General features: G+C 35.7%; 2 protein-coding genes across 2 annotated transcripts in view; one reads left to right on the plus strand and one right to left on the minus strand.

The window, feature by feature from the left end:
* Positions 1-98: 98 nt before the first annotated feature.
* Polr1F (RNA polymerase I subunit F) lies at positions 99-3,977 on the plus strand. The gene is made up of 3 exons (XM_029311878.2): positions 99-647; positions 1,046-1,188; positions 1,264-3,977. Exons 1-3 carry the CDS (start codon positions 457-459, stop codon positions 2,709-2,711), a joined length of 1,782 nt encoding a protein of 593 aa, XP_029167711.2. The 5' UTR covers positions 99-456; the 3' UTR covers positions 2,712-3,977.
* cyc (basic helix-loop-helix ARNT-like protein cyc) overlaps positions 3,641-21,048 on the minus strand; it is a 31,690-nt gene continuing 14,282 nt past the window's right edge. The window contains 15 exon segments of the mRNA XM_085481161.1: positions 3,641-5,087; positions 5,342-5,495; positions 5,558-5,721; positions 5,801-5,877; positions 5,954-6,072; positions 6,253-6,391; positions 6,499-6,701; positions 6,703-6,746; positions 7,713-7,895; positions 8,524-8,641; positions 8,898-8,990; positions 11,185-11,422; positions 13,332-13,403; positions 15,045-15,518; positions 18,310-18,757. Of these exon segments, the coding sequence (XP_085337287.1) occupies positions 4,906-5,087; positions 5,342-5,495; positions 5,558-5,721; positions 5,801-5,877; positions 5,954-6,072; positions 6,253-6,391; positions 6,499-6,701; positions 6,703-6,746; positions 7,713-7,895; positions 8,524-8,641; positions 8,898-8,990; positions 11,185-11,422; positions 13,332-13,403; positions 15,045-15,518; positions 18,310-18,757 (2,708 nt within the window). The 3' untranslated portion in view covers positions 3,641-4,905.

The following is a 21,048-nucleotide window of genomic DNA, read 5'->3' on the forward strand; positions in this document are numbered from 1 at the left end:
CGCCGAGTGGGGCGCGTCACGTGACAGGCGCGAAGTGGGGGAACAGTGCGCGCGCCAATCCCCCCACCACCGTCTCCCACTACGCACATGACGAAGCGAGAGAGATGACGCATCTCTCTCTCTTTCTTCTTCTTTCTCTGAAGATTTTTTTCGAAAAATCCTTTTCATGTCAAGAATATATGTGTATCACAGCGTATCGTCTACACGTGTGTATAAAAATATTTAATGACATACATATTTATAAATTAAAGGAAAAATTATGCACTATTGAGCTGTGATTTTATCGATAGTCGAAAGAAAGATTTGTCATTTTAGTTTGCGAAATGGATCGTGCGTGTAGGTAGATGCAATGGTGTTCATACAAGATTATCCGGACTAAAAAGTGTTAGGAGATCCTAACCATGCAATTCTAACCTAATCGTATTTCTACGTTGTTTCGTGCAATTTCGAGGAAAAATGGATTCTCAGGCAAATCAAAAGATAACGTGGAGTTTCCTGGAGCTCACCGGACTTTTGGAAGAAGAGGATGCTCACGTGCGCTTTGAGAGAACCACCAAGCATCTCGCGTTACATCCGTATCACTTGACTAACATTCAGCGAGGCTTGAATCAAATATTAAAATCATCATTAAACAGTTACGACAAAGAGTATGTAATTTAAACACATGTTCATATTTTACATATATTCTATATATTTAATACAAGAAAGCAACATATTTACTATCTTTCATATGTGAAAAATGCCTTATCTTTCATTTACAAACATTAATTAAATCTGAGTTATTTAAAAAAATGGAAAATAGAAAAATGTTCAAGATTAAAGTAGTTATTAATGTGATTATTCTTGTTGCAATTTTATTATTCTATTGATTTATTGTATGTTTAAGTAACGTCACAAATAATTGCATGCTTAGATTTATTGTAAAATTATGTGAATAAAATATTGTCTTTCTAAGAGTATATTCTACAATATTTGTCTGATAAATAACAAATATTGAAAAATTAAATTTTCATTAAGTTTAATTAAACAATTTTGTATATTTCAGGTTGAATGGATTTGTGCTAACTTTTAAGAATCCTAAATTGCTTAGTAATGTTGGGGAGCTATTCTACGACTCTCCCTTTATTCATGTTGATATAGAAGCAGACTTTTATTTATTTCGTCCAATGGTTGGATCTTATCTGAAAGGTAAATTACATTTCTGTTAATTGACATACTTGAAAGTCAATTATAAAAAGATTTAAAATTATATTTGATTTATAGGTATAGTGAACAAGAAAGGTTTAGACCATATTGTAGTGTTAGTGCATAAAATATATACTGTATCTATTCCAAAACCGGACGATGTGGAGGAATGGTTAGGAGATTCGGTAGAGATTGGTCAAGAAATAAGATGCTGTGTAAATCACATAGACAACAAGAGTAAGCCTCCTTTTATTGGTGCCACCTTAAATTCCGATTATATGCAAGGCTGCAGATTGTCAGAGAGTATAAATAATATTCATATGGAAAATGTTACCGAAGACCATGACTTGAATGTTACTATCAAGATTGAGAAGACAAATGATGAAGTATCAGAAGACAATGCCATTTCTGATCAAGAAAGGAAGAAACATCGGAAGAAACATAAAAAGTCTCATGAGATTGATACTTTCAAAAATATTAAATATGAAGATAACAATACGGATAATACTACTGAAAGAAATGATGTGAAAAGCATTATTAAGATTGACAATTCAATCAATGAAGAAGATGATACTGTCTCTGATAAAGAGAAGAAGAAACACCGAAAGAAACATAAGAAATCCCGTGAGATTGCTTCGGAATCTTTCTGTAAGGATCAGATAAAAGCTGAATCAAGCAATAATACAGAAAGTGATATTTACAGGAATATCAAATGTGAAAGAAATGATAATACTTTTGATAATACAGATAGTATTGTGGAAAGTAAAAATGTAAATAATACTATCAAGATTGATAGTTCAATTTATCAAGAATTAGAAAATAATTCTGAAAAAGAGAAAAGAAAACATCGAAAGAAGCATAAGAAATCTCATGAAAATGATTTAGAATCTAACTTTGATAATAAAAATAAAATCAAATTGCACAATACAGAGAGTGATAATTACATAAATGTTAAATGTGAAGGAAATGTTAACAATACAAACAGTGCTACTGAAAGCTACAATTTGAATAATAGCACTATTACAATTGATGGTTCAAGCAATGGAATATTAAAAGATGATGCTATTTCTGATCAAGAAAAAAAGAAATATCGAAAAAAATATAAAAAATCACATGAAATGGATATAGAATCTACCTCTGAGGATAAGAATGATATCAAATTGATCAATAATACAAATAAACAAAATATTCACAGAAATATTAAAACTGAAAATAATATTCATGATACAAATACTGCTATCGAAAATCATAATCTGGATAAAGTTATTAAGATTGAAAGTAAAATATTAGAAGATGCTACTTCTGACAAAGAGAGGAATAAACGCAAAAAGAAACGCAAAAAGTCTCTTGAGACTGATACAGAGAATGAAATTGCATCTGATTACTTAGGAGATTGCAGGAAGAAAAGAAAAATATCCATATCTTCGGATTCAGAATCAAAAACTCGTATTGTAATAAAAACTGAGAAATTTGATTCGGATCTAGAATTAAAATCTCCTATTAAAATAAAAGTTGAAAAAGTCTGACAATAAGTTGAGTATATATTATAACTTCTGATACTAAAAAGTGCCAATACTCGTATGCATACACAGTCTCTCTGGCTCTATTGACAACATGTAGAATTGATTTCTCAACTATATTCACTGCGAGGAAAGTAAAAATATATGACAAATAACTTTTTTAAATTTGTGTGACAACTTTGCATTTTTTTTATTAATCAATGATAAATTTAATGTTAAAACGGCGAAATAATAAATTATGTATAAAGTTAAATATATATATATATATATATATATATATATATATATATATATGAACATAAAAACATTTTTATTGGTAAATATAAATTATTTTAATGTATGTAAAGTAATTGTCATATATTCTGCAAATTGAAAATTTGAATATTTAAAGCTCTGAAATTATACAATTATTATTAATCAACTGGAGACCAAATTGTATGCCTCTACGGTTCATTTCAGTCTTACTTTTCTCTAATCAGCGATTCCAAAAAATACAAATATTTATAAACAATTATGAATATCTTGACACTTGCAATTACGGAATGTACTTTCTATTAAACATTTAATCACAATTTTATATTTGGCGTACAAAATATTAACGCCATTAATATTTGATGAGAATTATACTGATAAATCCGCGTATCAAAATACACAAGTAGATTTATTCAATTTTTCTTATTGTATATTACTGTAAATAATCACAAATAATTTTTCTTCATTATCCTGTACATAAGAAAGTTATTTTCGTAATCATTCACCCACTGAAAAATCAAATTTATTTACTGATAAAAGTTTAGATAGAATAGTATAGAAATTAAATAATAGGATATAGATATGTATATATAACAGAGAGCAAATGTCTCAAATAATTGAAACTGTTGTATACAGAAATTTTCGAAATTTGGATTAGTTTGAGAAAGACTTCATGTACAAGATTTACCAAATAGTCAACGTATTAAGATATAAATACGTATCTCTTTTTTAATGTTGGACAATAAATTACAGCAGAATGTCATGTTATTTACATTAGAATTCTTATATTATCTTAGCACATTCCATTCGTTTTTTTCTTGTAAATATATTATTATAATATTTTTGTTGATTCGAAAATTATACGTCAAAATAAAATAAAATTGCGACATAGATGTAATTATTCAGTTGCTCCTTCGAAGAAAAGTGTTATAAATTAAACTTTACGACAGATTGCATTTGTAGCTCGATAATCCGGAAAGTCACTTGTACAAAGAATAAAAAAATCTCTTAGCCTGTAAATTCACTGAGTTTAAAAGATTTATTTTCGAGATCGTTTGTACTTCATGATTATTTGTCATCCTTTCGCGCTTCATTGATAGCTAACAATATTACTCGAAAATTATTATGGTTTAAAATCACAAACTTGGAAAAGTTAATCACTTACTGTTTCTATTTTCTTTTTCAATTGCAAAGCAATTAAACTTAATTACGATGTATTTAACGATAGTTTTTGTTCACATATTGATATTTTTGACATCGTTTAAAAAAACGTCTCAATTTTTCATTTTATTATTTATATGTGCAAATGCATCAAAGTATAAATATTTATTTTTTATCTCTTATTCACTGGCAGTTGATATTTTTCGAAAATGAAAACAAACTTCAAAAACAGCCTGTGAACATTGTATTTGATCAGATAAAAATTTATTCAACCCCTAAGAGTCTTCTGTCTTTCGAACATATTCTTACGATTTAATAAGGTACACTTAAAACGTCATATCACACGCGTACACATACATATGTGCCTACGTATTTACACGTACGAGTATAACGTCAATTTGTCACTAAAACGTAATTATTATTTGCATAATATTGTCCGCACCATTGTCATCACTGTACTTTTCTATATGGGACTTTGTTTTATTGTCAGTATTCGCTCGTTGCGAATTATTTGCCCCTTTTTCAAACAAATTAACGATCACGAATAACTATATGCATATGTATGTACATATAGTTGTACGAATCAATGATTATTTTTTCCTCGTTGAAAGAACGTTAGTTGAGTCGATTACGGTAATTCCGTTTAGAAGATCTACACAGTTTGTTTAATTGAATATAGTCATTACTTACAAGCACCATATTTCAGCACCAAGTCTCGTTTCGAGTATTTTGTTCGACTAAGACACGTTATCTCGTTGTCCATATATTCTAAAACATGTGTACAACACTATGGCAACGGCCAGGGTAATCCAGAAAAGTCCACGGGACCACCTAGACCTGCGTCCGCCTCCAGCAGGTTCATGATGACAGCCATCGCTGCCTCGTCGTTGCCATCGGACGGGATCGGATTTGGCGATTCGTTAATCGTGGTACCAATTATGTCCATCATGTCCTCATCTGGTGACACTCCTAAAAGGAAGTGGATGTTACGTTGTGCGTGATATCGCTAATATCGACACACACGGTTGTGCTGCACCGACAAGAGAATTGATGCTAATTGCCGTGCGATAAGCAAAACAACTAAAAATGTTCCTTTTTCTCATATATAAATACATAGTCGCGAATTTTGCTCTCTCTATAATCCCTTGTCTTCTCTGAATAATTTTGACAATCGCGCTACACACCAAGAACCCCGACTCCTTAGAGACAGTAATAGCTATGACCTTGGTCGTTCGCGATGCTGTTGAGCTGCACATTGTTCGTCACGTGGTTGAACGTTGACGTGGGATTGCTGCTATTATTGTCATTGCCGATGCCACCTGACTGGGATATGTCGGGTATCCTTTCCATTTCCGGCGATGTCGTCGTGATTTGCGACTTGAATCGAAAGCAGATAATAAAAAGCTTCAATCTAGATTGAAGACCCAAGACATATTTACCTCGGTGTTTAATAAAGTGGGCTCTGTTGCAGCTGGACCAGGACTACTACCCGAGGAAGAGTCTTCCCCGCGTCTTTGTAGGTCCATTACTTCTTCCGCTATCTGCCGACCGATCTTACTTACCTCCACGTGGCTCGAGATCAGTCTCTCTAATTCACCGTTACCTGCAAGTTAAAAAAATGAGATCTCAGGCAATATGTTTACCATCTTGCGAAAGTATATAATTTCAAATCAATTACTTACTCTGCGTGAAGTAATCGTAGTTGCCCTGTACGCTCGAATCTTCGGATCCGTTATTTCCACTCGAACGCGTGTCGCAACTAAAAAAGTAATAAAGAGCTCTCTACATGATATCGTCGTGCGGAATGTGCGAGGGATGCCATAATCGTTACTCACAAGATAGCAGAATTCTTGGCGATTAGATACTCGATGTCTTTGGTCCATGGATTTCTGAAGGACTTCCACTCGGATTGCAACCTAATGAAGTTCGCGTCTTTACTCCTGAACCTGTAAATCTACAAAAAGAACAAATACAAATGTTATTATACGTGAGATATCTATATGAAAATGTACACTTCTCGAATCAAATCGCGGAAACGTGAATATTCAGCAACGGATATAATTATAATTTTAATACAGCTGAATATCATTGCAAAAATTGATGCAACTAATTAATATTAATTGATATTAATTACCTGCGTGGTAACGCGTTCAAAGGTCTGCAACGCTGCTTTGTGAGACTCTGCTAGATGAGGAATATCATCGTGGTGATAGTATTCGTACATACTGGTGCCCAGCAGTTCTTGAGGTAGAAAGCCCAATACTGGAGTAGCTCTAAAGAAAAAGAAAGATTGCTCTTTCAAATAGACATACGTACATGAAACGTGCGATAACACTTCGGAGATTGTCCGAGATAATGTGTCTTTAAACAATTTATCTACCTTTGGTCCACGAACAGAAATTTGCCATCCATCGCGTGTCGAGAGACGAACTGTATAGGTCTCAAATGAGGCTTTCTCGACAATAACGTAGCCGTTGGTATCGCCGTTTGGATCCGACCAACCGCGACTAGGCAGGACAAATTGCAAGCTTCACCGTCAGCTTCACCCTCCTGCTCTTCGAAGCCGATTTTCGCGGGCGCCCAAGGACTTCAGATAACCCGTACATTGAATCACGCAGTATTTCCAATCTGAAACATGTATGTGTCAATTACAGTATTATATATAGAAATATAAAATAAATATATATAAATATATGTATATATTTATTATGTGTACACATAATAAATATAATAATTATTTAATATATAATTATATAAAATTTATTTTATACACTATACATATTTAGCTACATCTTTAGTATTTATGTATAGAAGATAAGAAATCATAGAAAGTAAGTAAAAAAGAGATTTTATGATTCTCGACGAGCTATTCGAGAATATCTCGACGACTCTTTCACCGGTGACTATATACCTGTAAGGTCTCTACTTTTCACCTTTGACGAGCCAGGCGGCAAGCATCATTCATACCATGTCTCCGATCGTGCATACGAATTTCAGTGTCCGAAAGACACATTTGCATCTCCGTTTCAAACTCTTTGAATCGTCCCATACATATTTTTCCGCACCAAAGATCGGCTCAAGATCTCGTTTTTTGAGAAAAAAAAATTGAATATGTCTTTGGAGAAGGGACATGGGAATTTGAATTCTTTTTTCTTTAAAAAAACCATTGCATCACCTTGCGAGAATATATAATGATAAATAGACGCGTATATATTTGCGTAATTGTCTGTATAAAGTAAAAAATTTCTCAATTCGCGATAATCAAGTCAGCTTCCTAATTTTGCTTTTTTTCTGGACCAATATACACTCATGTACATGTATAAATATTTTCAATATAAATTTGTGATTATTTATCGAATATGAAATATAATAAAAATTGATATTTTAATTATATTAAAAATTTTTTAATTAAAATTTTATAAATGTAATTATAAAAATCTCAAAATTCTTATTTAGAATAATTCTTTATAAATGTAAATGTAATAAATTTATATCAAATATAAAATTTAAATAAATTTACAAAAATTGAATAAAATCGAATAAAGTCAGTAATAGAGAAGATAATAAGAATTCGAAAGAATTAGTCGTACTCACCTACGCTTTGCTGTTTCTTCCGCCTGTGACAACCAGTGGTGGTGTCGGCTTCCTCTTTCACCTGCATCTCGTCGCAACGGACCCCGTCGACTTTACGCTTCATCCGACAGAAGAAAGATCTTCGCGCTCCGGGGCAGAGTCGTGATACACCCTGGGGCACGTCAGTTTTCACCGGTAACATCGCTGAAAACAATCAGGGATGACAGAACAACAGTTCGTTCTGCGATCGATTTGCCTTTATTTATCGCTTTGTTTCTCCCAACCGCAAATTTCTTTTTCCCCCTCTCTGTTATATTTTTATCATATCTCTCTTGTAAGGTTTTCACGTTTGCAATTACTTTGGATACTCGGAAGACTTAGAACTTTCTGATCGTATGCAGATCGTGCGAGTGTAACTTCTTGGAATCCTGACATATTAGACCCGGTTCGGCGACTCTTCGTCTCCTTTGGCCTCGTTTGGCGTAGCAACTTTCGCAATGCTCTTATCTAGGTAGGCACGCTAATTCAAAGATATTTATTGACAGAGCTTATACGCGAGCAAATGCTGCCGGACGACTGACATTTATCAGGCGAAGGTGGAAGAGATGCGATAATAATAATTTGCGCTCGCAAATGATTGACGGGCCAAGTGTGAAGCAACGAAGTCTCGAAAGAGATGCTATAATTAATGGCTTCGGAGGTGAAAAGTTTCCGCAACCGAAGAAGTTAGTGTTAGCACTTAGCTAGTTGATTTGCCGAATGGAGATTCAGAGAGAGAAAGAGAGAAAGAGTTGCAGCAGCAGCAGCTTTTATTGTTATAGTGGTTGCTTACTTTTCGCATCGATCAATCGCTCCCTTGGACTGAGATCGGAAGATGAGAGTTGCTCCTTTACCTTGGCAACATCCTTCGGATGCAGGATGTCGAACCAGCTTTGACCCAACAGATCACCCTGCAATGATATCGATATATTTGATATACAGTTTTTATATTAAAATTTCAAAAAATTAATTAATTAATTAAATAATTAAGCAATGTGTGATATGATCAAAATTAGCCATTAATTTGTATACGTGTTCTCACAAACTCGATTTATATAATTGTAAACTCGATTTTGTACAAAATCAGAGTTGCACTGGTGACAGAATCGCAATTCGAAGAAGAGAAAAAAAATTTAGAAGATTTAAATACAGCGAAAAAACTCTTACCTGAGAATAATTGAGAGCCTGCGAGACGGATTCAGAAACATAGAGAATTCTTCCACGATCGCAACCGACTACGAATACAAAGCCTTCCGCGGCCTGAAATAAGACAAGCTGTTTTTCATTTTGCCGTTGGGATTAAACTATTTGTAATTGAAAAGCTTATATACTCTGTTTTGAACTTATTATTTTTTAAAAATACAGATTGCACAAGCTTTTCGCAAGTTTGTGATGGATTTTTGAAGATACGAACTTTTAAGACGCTTTAGTTCATTAATGATAATTATGAAAAAAAATTAATGAAGACGTTAAAGACCAAATAGCGTCATTTACAACTATTTTGTGCGGTATTTAATACTAATTATTCTATATGTATTTGAATATTAATTAATAGTACTGTTTTTGCGTAAAACGCGACAAATATAAAGTAATGAGTCGACATAAGCCGAATCAACTTTTTTCACGTTTTTATATTTTAACCATCTGAAAAATTCTTTCATAATATTTCACGTCCTCAGGTGCTTGCACACAAAATACCGCCTCAATATCGTATCGTTTATCGTTGCACCAGCTAGACTCTTAAGAGCGTATTGCGTAATCGCGCGCGGTATTTTCGATATTATCGTCGATCGCATGTAACATTCATTAATGTCAATGCACTTCCACAAATGGAGTTCGCGTTCGCCCCCCTGTTGTGATGGAAAATACGCTCGAAGTCTCGCTTCTCTTTATTCCAACACTATACCATCCAGAGTTTCTCTCGGTCTCATCAGGACCAAATACCGATCATCGAAAATCGATGAGCCCTGATTAGATTTAATGATCACAATAATTAGCAGAGTTTTGCCTCGAATGGATAACTGGACGCAATTTATTCCAGCCTAAGCCGGATACGAGAAATGTATCAATTCACAATGAAGGGATTTATGCCGCGGTTATGCACGTTTAAAGCACGTTTTATGCCGATCCAACTTGGTATGTCTCGGGCGTGGTCATTCACTTCTCTCGGATATTTTCCTACGGCGAACGAGCGAGAAAAATCTCGATAAAAGATAAACGTGTGCAACGTGTATGTATATGCATGACAATGAGAAATGTCTGGATCCGACAGCGCGAACTCTATATACGCTGAATCTAGGGTGGATAGGAGTTATCTCTCAGTTGTCGTAGCATATTCTTTTTGCATCTCGTTATCTTCCAAGGGAGAGAGGAAGAAAGAGAGACAGAGAGAGAGAAAAGAGATTAATATCAGCGTAATTTTTATAAGAAGGTGACAACTTCGATTATAGACGTAGTAGAGTTTCGTATATCGTTTTCTATAATGACATGCCATTTTTCTACGCCTACAAAATCAAAATCAATCTCGTAGAAGCTGCAATATACGGAATGAATTTCAATTCGTGTTTTTTTTCTTTATTATATATATTATATATAATTACATTATATATTTATATATTATATATATATATATATTTTTTATATATTTATATTTTATATATACCTATATAAAGCAAATATTATCTTCTTTTCTCTCCAAAGGTCTCTTTTATTGTTAGATTAAAGAGAGAGTAAGATGGTGAGATTCGATAAACGTATTGATTAATTAAAATTTCAAGAAAGGCACAAGTGTAGCAGGCTCATTTGCAATTTTCTGCTTGTTGACGCGCGTTCTTTGCGTTCTCTTTCACGCTAATTGGTTCGGAATTAAAGGCATAGGTGATTCGAGAACCCCTCGAAGGGAGAGAGACCATAAGATACTATTATCGTGATACTATAAATCTCACTGCTTCGAGCCTTTCCTTTCGCCGGCACGAGACCAAGTCCAATAAAAATCTGTATAGCACGCGGGAGAAAGGGAGTTAACCGCCACCGATTTTATCTCCGTTCGATCTCTCGTGCAAAAGGATTACAAAAGACACCACCGGTCTCTTATGGAGCCGTGCAAAAATGCACGTCATAAATGAATTTCTCGTTAATGATACTAGGAACTGTATACCGTACAGTTCATTGAATTATGTCGACTTATTGTACATAACTCGTCGATTAATTTAGAAGTGCTCTTAAAATTAAGCAAAAAACAAAATAAGCGTACATACATATATTTTATTCATTTATCCGAGCGTGATTTATAAACAAAAAACCGACGATCAAAGATAGAATAGTTACAAGATAAGAGATTGTTACACCAATGTAATACTTCGTTGGATTATGCTTCGATTGACAATCGCAAAAATGAAATTTGCAGCGCCGTTCTTACGTAAATAAATATTGAAAAAATTGTTTAAAAACTCACTTGAAGTATGAGCGTCTTGAGTTCCTGTTCGCTGAGAAACGCAGGTTTGTAGTGACCTTCCGTGTATGAGGTAACCGCACCGAGGATGGTCTTGAGATGCTGCACCGCCATTCTCAGCACGGTCAACTTATCCAACTTTCGCGACATCGCATGACACATTGGCACCATCGCCGAGAGCTCGGTAATGTACGTGTTCATCTTGTCTCTTCTTCGCTTTTCAATTTCACTGTGGTTCTGCCTGAAGGCACAGATCGAGCTTTAGTTCCATGTCTTAATAGAGATGAAGTTTGGAAAGTGAAATTTATTATATGTCTTTGCCTTAAGCCCTCAGAAAAAGTGTGAAACTCTTATATATAATTTCTTATATTATATATAATGATATATAATTTATAATTAAATATTATATATATTTCTCTTATCTTATATTATAATATATTTGTTTTTATTTTGAGGTCTTATATCATTAAAAATAAATATTATAAAAATATAAGAGAGATTTGTTTTCATAGAAGTTGGTGTTATAAAATTACAGAAGTTATAGTACGAAATTGTAGAAAATATATAGGTGATACATTATGAGTCTATTTCTCACCTGCTGCTATTTATAAGTTTATTAATGGCACGCAAAACTAGAACGTTTTTCAAACAAAGTTTAATATAATTCATCGCTTAGTCATCGTCGTTATAGTAACGTAACAACTTTCATAGTTGCATAAAAACAGGCTCGTTTAAGAAATTTTATGTATTCGTATCGCAAGATATAAATATTAATTACATAAGCCATTATATAATATATGTATAATATATATGTGAGTTCAAATGCTCTTATAATTCTTTCTAAGAAGGGTCACGATCACAAGCGATTCTAATATTTCGATCCAGGCCCCCTCTGTGTTATTCTCTCTCTCATATTTCTGCTTCCTTCTTCAAGTTAAGTTCCACGGATTAAATGCATATAACACGTACACTTTCGTCACCGTTCGCACGGAATCCTATTGCCATTTTATGCAAACAAGAAACGGAAACAAGATCGGAATGTGCCGAACGACGTACAGTATAATAAAACGTATCTCGTCGGCTTCAGCGAATTTTCTGCGAAGGTCTGATCCACGTGGACCTGAGTGAATCACGTGCGTTTTAAATTCATAAAGTTACGTCGACGCTGACTTTCTCGTAAAAGTCAGCTCGATAAAAGCAGATTCATGCAATCGCAATGAACGACAATGACGATTCGATAATGAGATCAGTTGTGCACGAGGAAACCAATTCAAGTAAAATAACGCTATTTTTATAGAGTACGCTTTGCTAATTTGTCTCCCGAGAATTCGCCTTCATAGGACACGCGAGGACAAATTGGCGGAAATTGTTGCGATGACGAAAACTGGTTTCGTTCAGCTATGTCCGACTTTCTGTTATAGCATAATTATTTTCTGATCCTAGCATATCGTAATACATATCGTAATATCCGTTAAATTTTTATCCGGCTTCAATGAGTCTATATGGTATCAATCGTTATCAGTCACTCATTCATTATCAAAATTTACATTATCATATATATATAACATATTGAGGAAGAGAGAGAGAGAAAATATAATATATATTTATATAATAATGACATATGCAATATATATTATATATGACAAATTAGAAATCCTGAAGAAATCTTAAGGATATCTGAAAAATGTCCAAAGGATCAGGACATCTTTCAGATCTTTTAAACATTTTTCTTCAAATATTCGTGTGACGTCTCCAGATAATTAGCTTTAGTTTCCAACAGATTCTTGAGCTGTTAATGCGCCATAAACAAGCATATCGCATTAAAGCGATATGACGCAAACAAATAATCAATGGAACACTTCAAAATCGAACATGTTCGAAGCGATAGCGCATCGCGCACACAACAAAACAAATATAATATAGTGGATTAGTGACGTCACCGCGATGAAGCCAAAGCAAAGAATCAAGGTAGGTCAAGGTGGCACTCACCTTGGCAATATCTGACATAATACTATGTAATCGCGCTGACCGATTGCGTTTGAAAGCGATCGATTGAATCGCGAAAGGCGTTTCGCGCTCGGAAATTATTCCGACCGCCTAATAAATATTATTTCATATTTTATACATTTCTCTTTCGGCATCTCACTTACTTTTTACTGTCGTCGTTTGTGCGAACAGACTTGGCGTCGTCTCCCTGATCGTCCAAGAGATCGCTTGCAGTACTGAAACAAACGGAGATAAATGCTTTATCGACGAGCATAATTAAAAAAACACGAGGAAATTTGAATAATTAAAGTAGCAAAATAAATCTCGAATGACATTAGATATGACACTTGCGATGAGATTCTGTAACTTTGTCCTCTTTCGCAAGATATGTAAGTTCACACACGCGTAAGTAATCTAACGTAAAGCACGTAATTAACGAAGTCCCACCGGAACGACCGAAATTCGGTCGAAATCACATCACAGAGAAACAATTTCTTCGACAATTTATACGACCTTCGCCGAGGGTGCGTTACCCCTTTGACGGGGAAATTTTGCCAAGTTTCGCGCCCCATGTAGAGCTTCCTCTCCCCTTTCCTTTGTACCTCGAAGCTCGAAAAGTCACACGCAGGTTTCCCGTTCCTCACGAGACGAAACAATTCGTCGACACAATTTTTTCTTCGTCGCGAAAGGAAAACACGCACGGCGATATTTACGGGAATAAAAAAACGCACACATATGCTTATGCATTTCAATCTTGTCTAGTGTCATTATATTAACATGAGATTTCAGATGGGGGAAAGGATACAAACTTATTGCGCGGATAAGGGATGCCAAATACCAAAAGAATCGCAATTTTTCAACGATGCTATTTGCAATAAGTGCGTGCGGCCTCATCATTCCCATATTGAAAAAAAAATTGTTAACTTAACTAATTGTAAACCTTTCAACTAAATTACTATTTTGTTACTTGAACATATCAGTATTTAAGTCAAATATAAATTTTGTTAAATTTAATATATTATATCTAATTTAAATATTTTTATATGTTTAAAATATAAATTATTAACAAAATAATATTTAATTGAAAAGTTTAGTCTAGTTGACAAATTCTTTTTTTCAGTGCCAAACAAGATAATGGACGATAATTGCCGTAGGCAATTTCGACCCGCCGTGAGTCTCAAGAGAGAGAAAAGGCAAATCTTCTATCAACGATGAAGTTTAACCCTTTGACTCACGATATCTTGATTGAGTAATTACTCGAAACTATCGGCGTTTCGTGCGAAACGTTTCGAAATTGGTATCGATGGCTATCAAGATGGAATGCAGAGAGAAAGAGGAAGGAAAGAGGGGGTTGTTGCGTGCTGTTTGCTTCGAGATTTCAGACTTGGCTCGAAGACGTTTGGCGGGCTTCGTTTTGCGAGACGCACGTACTAATGTGTAATATTTCGATATGACTTCCACCTACGTTTCCTCTACGCGAAAAGCGAATCGCTTTATATGCCGAGAAAACGAAGCGATTGTTACCGCCGACACCGAATTCTTAGATGCGTTCGTCTTCCTCCACGGACAAAGATATACGTTGTTCCACGTCGGCGAGATTCCGCGTTAAAATCCTCATTTCTAGCATTCTAACTATTTCTTATTCCAAAATATGCGATCATAAAACGAGCAGAATTTTATCTAACTTTTTATCTTACAAATTTAATAAATGTTAAACTGATCGTTTCTCCAGATATTATTAAAACTGAATAGAGCTTTACAAGATCATAGCTAGCTAAAACAAGATTATAGCTAGCATCGCCTGGTTTAATAGAGTTCGGCAAAATGAACCGCTAATCCCTCAGAGACGTTGAAGGGCCTCGATATATGAAACTTACTGGCAAGAAAGCTTCCGCTTCTTCGCGATCGGCGCGAACTCGTCCGAAGTGTCGGTCGCCGGTTCATGGTTAGACATGCTACGGTGATGTCGATGATGGTGATGGTGGTGGTGGTGGTGGTGATGGTGCTGATGATAGTGATGGCCGGAGGCGGGTGCCTGCTGGTCGGGGACCATCGTCGGGGGTGTCTCCATGTGCCGGGGCGGTTCAGCCCCCGTTGCAACCTGCGGGATGGTGGCGATGCTGGTGGTGAAGGTGGTGGTGGTAGTTGTAACGGTGCTGAGGCTGCTGGGGGTTAGGTTGGGGCTGGGGGTGGTGGTGGTACTGACGCCACTGCTGTTGCTGCTGCCGCTGTTGGCGGGGGTTGGAGTCGGGGCGAGACCTTCGCCACCAGCCCCCGCCGAGGCGGTGGTTAGCTCTCCCACCCCGGAACCCGTGTCTATCTCGCCGAAATAAACCGTGGAGCAGGAACTTCTGAAAGCGAGACATTTCGTTAAAACCTCGTGATTTTCCGCAATGAAACACGTGGGAAAATCTATTCGATATTTTGACAGGTGAAGGAAAGAAGTTTGCAGAAACATATATCTGAAAATGTTCGAAATATATGATTATCGTGACGAAGGAATTTTAATTATATAGGTGGAAACTTCATTCCACCTATGCTTATATTCTGTGTGGTATAAATTGTTATTAAAATTTCTAATCATTGGCTCCTATAATGTGTAACGAGCAACTCATTCAGTTGTCAGCGACGTGATCTGCAATATAATATTTTCAACACGAAGGAACGCAAGGAAAAGTTGCAATCGTGTAGGAGTATGCAACATTTTGTACACAGATACGTTAATCATATACGCGATAATATGCGTGTAATATGTAGTTGCACTAACGTCGTGTCCGGGAGTAATGAACCATCGTCATCGACCTTACGATCTACTCTTCTACAAACGATATCGAGCCGATCTCTCGATTTGTCTTATTCGCTGTTTGTTCGCGTATAATATTTTTCGCTGATCGATTAAATCTTGATCGCGTTATCGCTTTATCAATCGCGATCAAATGCATAAAAATATGCATATATGTACGACAAGTCCGGTATATAATTGTGTAGCTGATTACATGATTCCTCATCGGTACTTTAAACTCGCGAACGTACACTAAAAAAAAAAAGTTATTCACTTGACTAAATCCTTCAACTAAATAATATTTTGTTAATCGAACATATAAAAATAATTTAAATTAAATATATAATATATTGAATCTAACGCGTGTATTTGATTTGAATACTAATAAAATAGTAATTTAATTGAACGGTTTAGTCAATTTTTTTCAGTGTAGCTGTAAAAAAATTCGATGGCGTCTGAAAATTTCGAAAAATTGTTCTTTTAAGAAATTATCGAAGATTATTCTTTATTTTTACAAAATAAAGATTAAAAATATTCATAAAAAATAAGGGGATATCTTCTAGAATGTCAGATACTTCTTAAATTTTGAATTTCATTCTTTTGCTCGTCTCTCTTTTCAACTATATTTCATCATTTTATTAAAATATATTTATTTTTCTTTAATTGAAAAAAATTGTCTAAAAATTAATATAGATTTTATTTTATGTTTTTCCATTAAAATGTAATTTATGATTTTATTAAAATGCACATAAAATATTTAGCATACATGTATTTTTATTTTATATTGAAAAATTTTCCAAAGACTTTATTATGAACTTTGTTTTATGTTTACGTTTTTCTAAGATAATGTTTGCGTATTTCTATGACTTTCTGTATCTTTCCACAAAAACGGGGAGAAAAATCAAGGTCTGCCAGATATCTCGTCATCAACAACAACAGATCCGTGTATTATGATGTAATGCAGCGTAATTCCATTATTCGTAGATGCAGCGACGACGTCATTTCGCATGCAGTGGGAGTCTTTCAGGTGACGACGATGATAAAATCTCTATTCGAGGAACTTGTGATCCTACTTAATTCTTCGTATTTCAATACATTTTCCAAAATACCGTATCGTAAAATGCCACATTACAGACGAAGTAATTGAACAGATAATCGCGACTACGCAAATTATCATATTCAACTACGATGATTCAATTATCTTATCTATTGTTTTATTTTATTCTACACACGCGCCTGCGAAAATTTTCTGTCGCGAAATAATAATTATGCAAAAACGATGAACACGCGGCTTGTTCAGCCGGGAGTGTTCGTTAAATAAAGAGCTCTCTAACGAGATGCCGATGACGATCGCGATAAAATTATACGATTAATCGTTATTACTTTCCGCTTGGATGATTGATCTGATCGTCGAGTTCCGTATTAACTTTTTATAATCGCTCTAATAAGTTTTCACTGCAAGAATGTTTAAGCGAAATCTAAACACAATCTAACGATACAATTGCATTAGCTAGATAATTATCGAGATAAATAATTAATAGAAACGACTAGGTATACATATATATTATTACTTCCCGCTTGAACGGATAGAATAAATTTGCTTCAAAGGTGTCAAGTGAAAGAGAACACAAACAACGCAATAAAGCGCATAAAAATGGCATTAGTCTCGCTAATATAAAGCAATAAGCAATGATAAAGAGACATGTTGCATTATGCAGTTTCTATAAAGCTCGGAGAAAATAGGTGAGAAAGAACATCGAAAAATGTGAAATCTCTAAGATGCTGATGATCGAAACTGGAGCAAAAATCAAATACAACGTCGTAATTAAGGTACTCATTGTATACTATTTAGAGCTATTATAACTCTCTTAACTTTTTGTCTTATATATCGAATCGCAGATTTGTGTATGTTAAAAAAATATTGTTATAAATTTCACCATTTCTGCAAAATTTAATCTATTAGGATAATAGCGCGATTTTGTCTAAATTATGGTAGATATTACTCCGAATAACTAATGATCCGAATAATTTCAAGTTTTATACTAACTGGGCGTGTGTTGACAATATCAGTCATAATATCGAAACTAATTTCAACGGAGCCAGTCGAGATAGACTTATCGGTTGTCATCGGTATGCGCGCGGCAAATATGTCGTAACATTGCATGACAATGTTGTAGCATTGTTTCATTCTTACGATTAAACGTGACGCATATATAAACGATATTCGACTCAACATCTCTCTCTCTCGTACGATATACATATACATATATTATTATTACATTCATTAATCCGCAGCGATTCTCCAACATCTTTTTTTTTGTAACCAACAAGCACGACACCAAGACAGCCAACAAACTTACTTCTGCACGGACGAGAGATTATAATAATCCTGTTGGCTGTTGGTCGCCTGTTGCTGCTGCTGATGATGATAAAGTTGGGAGACGGACGAGACGATTTGCGCGCAGGTGTCCTGATGGTGGATGCGCGGCTGCAGCTCCTGCAGGGAGATGAACTCCTGCGGCTCCTGGACCGCCACCGAGTGTAGGAGCTGCGTGTAACCCTGTGCCATTTCCTGGGCGACCATGTCCTCCCGTTCCGGCCCGGACGACCCGGTCCCGGTCTCGCGGAATTGCAGGAGATCGTGCAGCTCCGGCTCCTCCGTCGGCGAATGCTGCTGCTGCTGCTGCTGATGATGATGATGAGGATGCTGATGATGATAATGGAGGATGCGATCGTTCACGCAGGCGCCATTCGCTTCGTTATTCTCGACGACGCCGCTTCCGCTGTCCGGCAGTAGACCACCCTCGTCTGGAGAACGATAGAGCGATTTGCCTCTTTGGAGGAAGATCTTCGATGAAAGGACGCGAAAAGCTTTTCTCTTTATCTTCGCGCAACGACGAAGATTTAAACTCCTCGTCGAACGAATTATATTCGTACACGATCAAATTGAATTCTGAGATCTTCGGTGACTTTATTAAAGGCTCCACGCGACGATCTCCGACGCGCAATATTTTTTTTTCATGCAGTACAAATCTTGTGCTTCGTAAAATGACAGGTAACGTAGCGTTAATTATCATTTGTGATAATGAAATTGAAAGCGCGCCGTTTCAAGCGTGTTATTAAATCTCTGTAAAATTGTAACGCGCGTGCGAGAAATTTGCATGTAAAATGAGATTAGTGGGCGATCATCTGGACGTTAAAAGGGATAATTATGCCCACTTGATCACTGGAAAAAAAATTGTTGCATTAACAAATATTTTGTTCGAAAATGGACAAAACAGAATTACTGGATTTGGCCAGAATTCCTTCTAATGCAACAAGCATCTTGTTTGCACAACAAATCAGTTGTTCAATTCATCAGGAATTCTGGTAGATCCAACTAGTAATTCTGTCCATTTTCGAACAGAATTTTTGTGAATGCAACAAAATTTTTTGCAGTGATGCAAAACACGAATCTCAACAGTTCCTGATTTAAACAGATTTTCTTAACGCGTCGCGAGATTCAGAAAATCATCTCGCGGATTAAAAGATTACTTCAAAATAATTTAGAGATAAAGTTACTATCGTGAGGTCTTTTTTATAATGTCACGCATAATATAATACGAATCAAAAATATGGTTTAATTCCAGTAAAAAAATCATGAAAGAGATAACACTGTTCGACAAAAAAATTGGACCGAGACTAGTCGCTTCTTATAATCTTTTCGATGCTGAATACAAATCTGGTTTTCAAATTATTCCACGATTTTGAAAAATTTTTAATTAAAGTTGCAAGAACGGGTTTTTTTCACAAACTTTGTTACATTATTGCAATAAAACATCTCCAGCACGTCACATATTAATATATAAAATAAGACGAGGTTAATAAAAAGTCCTTTTTTGCAACTTTAAGTAAAAATTTCTGAAAATGATGATGGAGCAATTTGGAAATCGGATTCGTATTCAGCATCCCAAAAACTGTAAGAAATGACTAGTCTCATTCCGGTGTTCGAGAAAAAAGTAATTTCTCGTTGAGCAGTATAATCTTTCGCACACGATAGGGAAAAAGTAGACGAATAAATCGGTCGCATATATATACATATATGTATACATGGTCTCCAACCTTGAATGACAGCACGCCAATGTCACGATTGCGAATGCAATCGGTTGGACACGTATTGTCAGATAGTCGCGCGACTTTGGAATGCGTCAACGGCACGTATAGAGTATTAATAATGATGCAACAGTCGTATATATAGGTACTCGAGAAGAAGAGAGAGAGAAAGAGAAAGGTACTCGTACACTCTCCTAGAAAAGGAAGATCCTCGCGGCGGGATCATCTCGTCGAGATGAGAGGAGTCAAACGCGCGAACGAAATGCGAAAGGTTACCGATCTCCGTCTCGGCATAATATACTTCCCCGATTTCGAAAAATTTTAGCAACACTCATCGCGCACGTACATTTATCCGGGGAAAAGGAGATCTCGCAAGGGGCGTTGCGCAAGATCGGCCCTAGATCGGCGAGGAACGAAATCGACGACGAAATCGGCAATTAATCAACAGTTCGCGCGCGAAACCCATAACGAATCGTCCGCCTTCGCATTAATTGCTACCTCGGCTGCCAGGCAATTTCGCACTTTTATGACATTTTGCTTAGCTCCATACACGTGCTAATATTAAGAGACGACAGCTCTTGTGAGAGAAAGAAAGAGCGAGGAATTTCTTCGTCTTGTCAGACGAAGATGCAAGTTTCTGTGTCAGTTCAGAAAACCAGTTCCGGGGTTGAAGCCGCGATACAGACACGGCTTAGAAGAAAGAGATATTTTCCCCTGGCGTAATATTTCAGACGCGTCTTCCAGTCCGCGTGGTGTGTGTTGCTAAATACGAAATCCTTTCACATGTAACTTTTAATAGCTTTTGATTTCTAGAAAAATCGAGGAAACGAGATAATAAAATCGTAAAGAGATGTCGAGAGAGTTTGCGCGAGTATGATATTTTAAATACGACCTGTCGTAAACCACTTCATTAAAAGCCTCGCCATATGCACGATGTATATCATATCGCGCGATTTCTATTGCGTTAAAAGATGCGATTAATGCAAGTTTTTCAAGTACAAAAATTT

This window comes from Nylanderia fulva, unplaced genomic scaffold (assembly GCF_048542155.1).
Source record: "Nylanderia fulva isolate GAGA-0341 unplaced genomic scaffold, ASM4854215v1 Scaffold17, whole genome shotgun sequence".
NCBI classification, from domain to species: domain Eukaryota; kingdom Metazoa; phylum Arthropoda; class Insecta; order Hymenoptera; family Formicidae; genus Nylanderia; species Nylanderia fulva.

Excerpts from the sequence above, each read along its gene's own strand:
- Polr1F (XM_029311878.2), top strand. The coding sequence starts at position 457 with ATGGATTCTCAGGCAAATCAAAAGATAACGTGGAGTTTCCTGGAGCTC. Across the intron at positions 648-1,045 it reads TTAAACAGTTACGACAAAGA|GTTGAATGGATTTGTGCTAA; the intron begins GTATGTAATTTA and ends TGTATATTTCAG. Across the intron at positions 1,189-1,263 it reads GGTTGGATCTTATCTGAAAG|GTATAGTGAACAAGAAAGGT; the intron begins GTAAATTACATT and ends TTTGATTTATAG.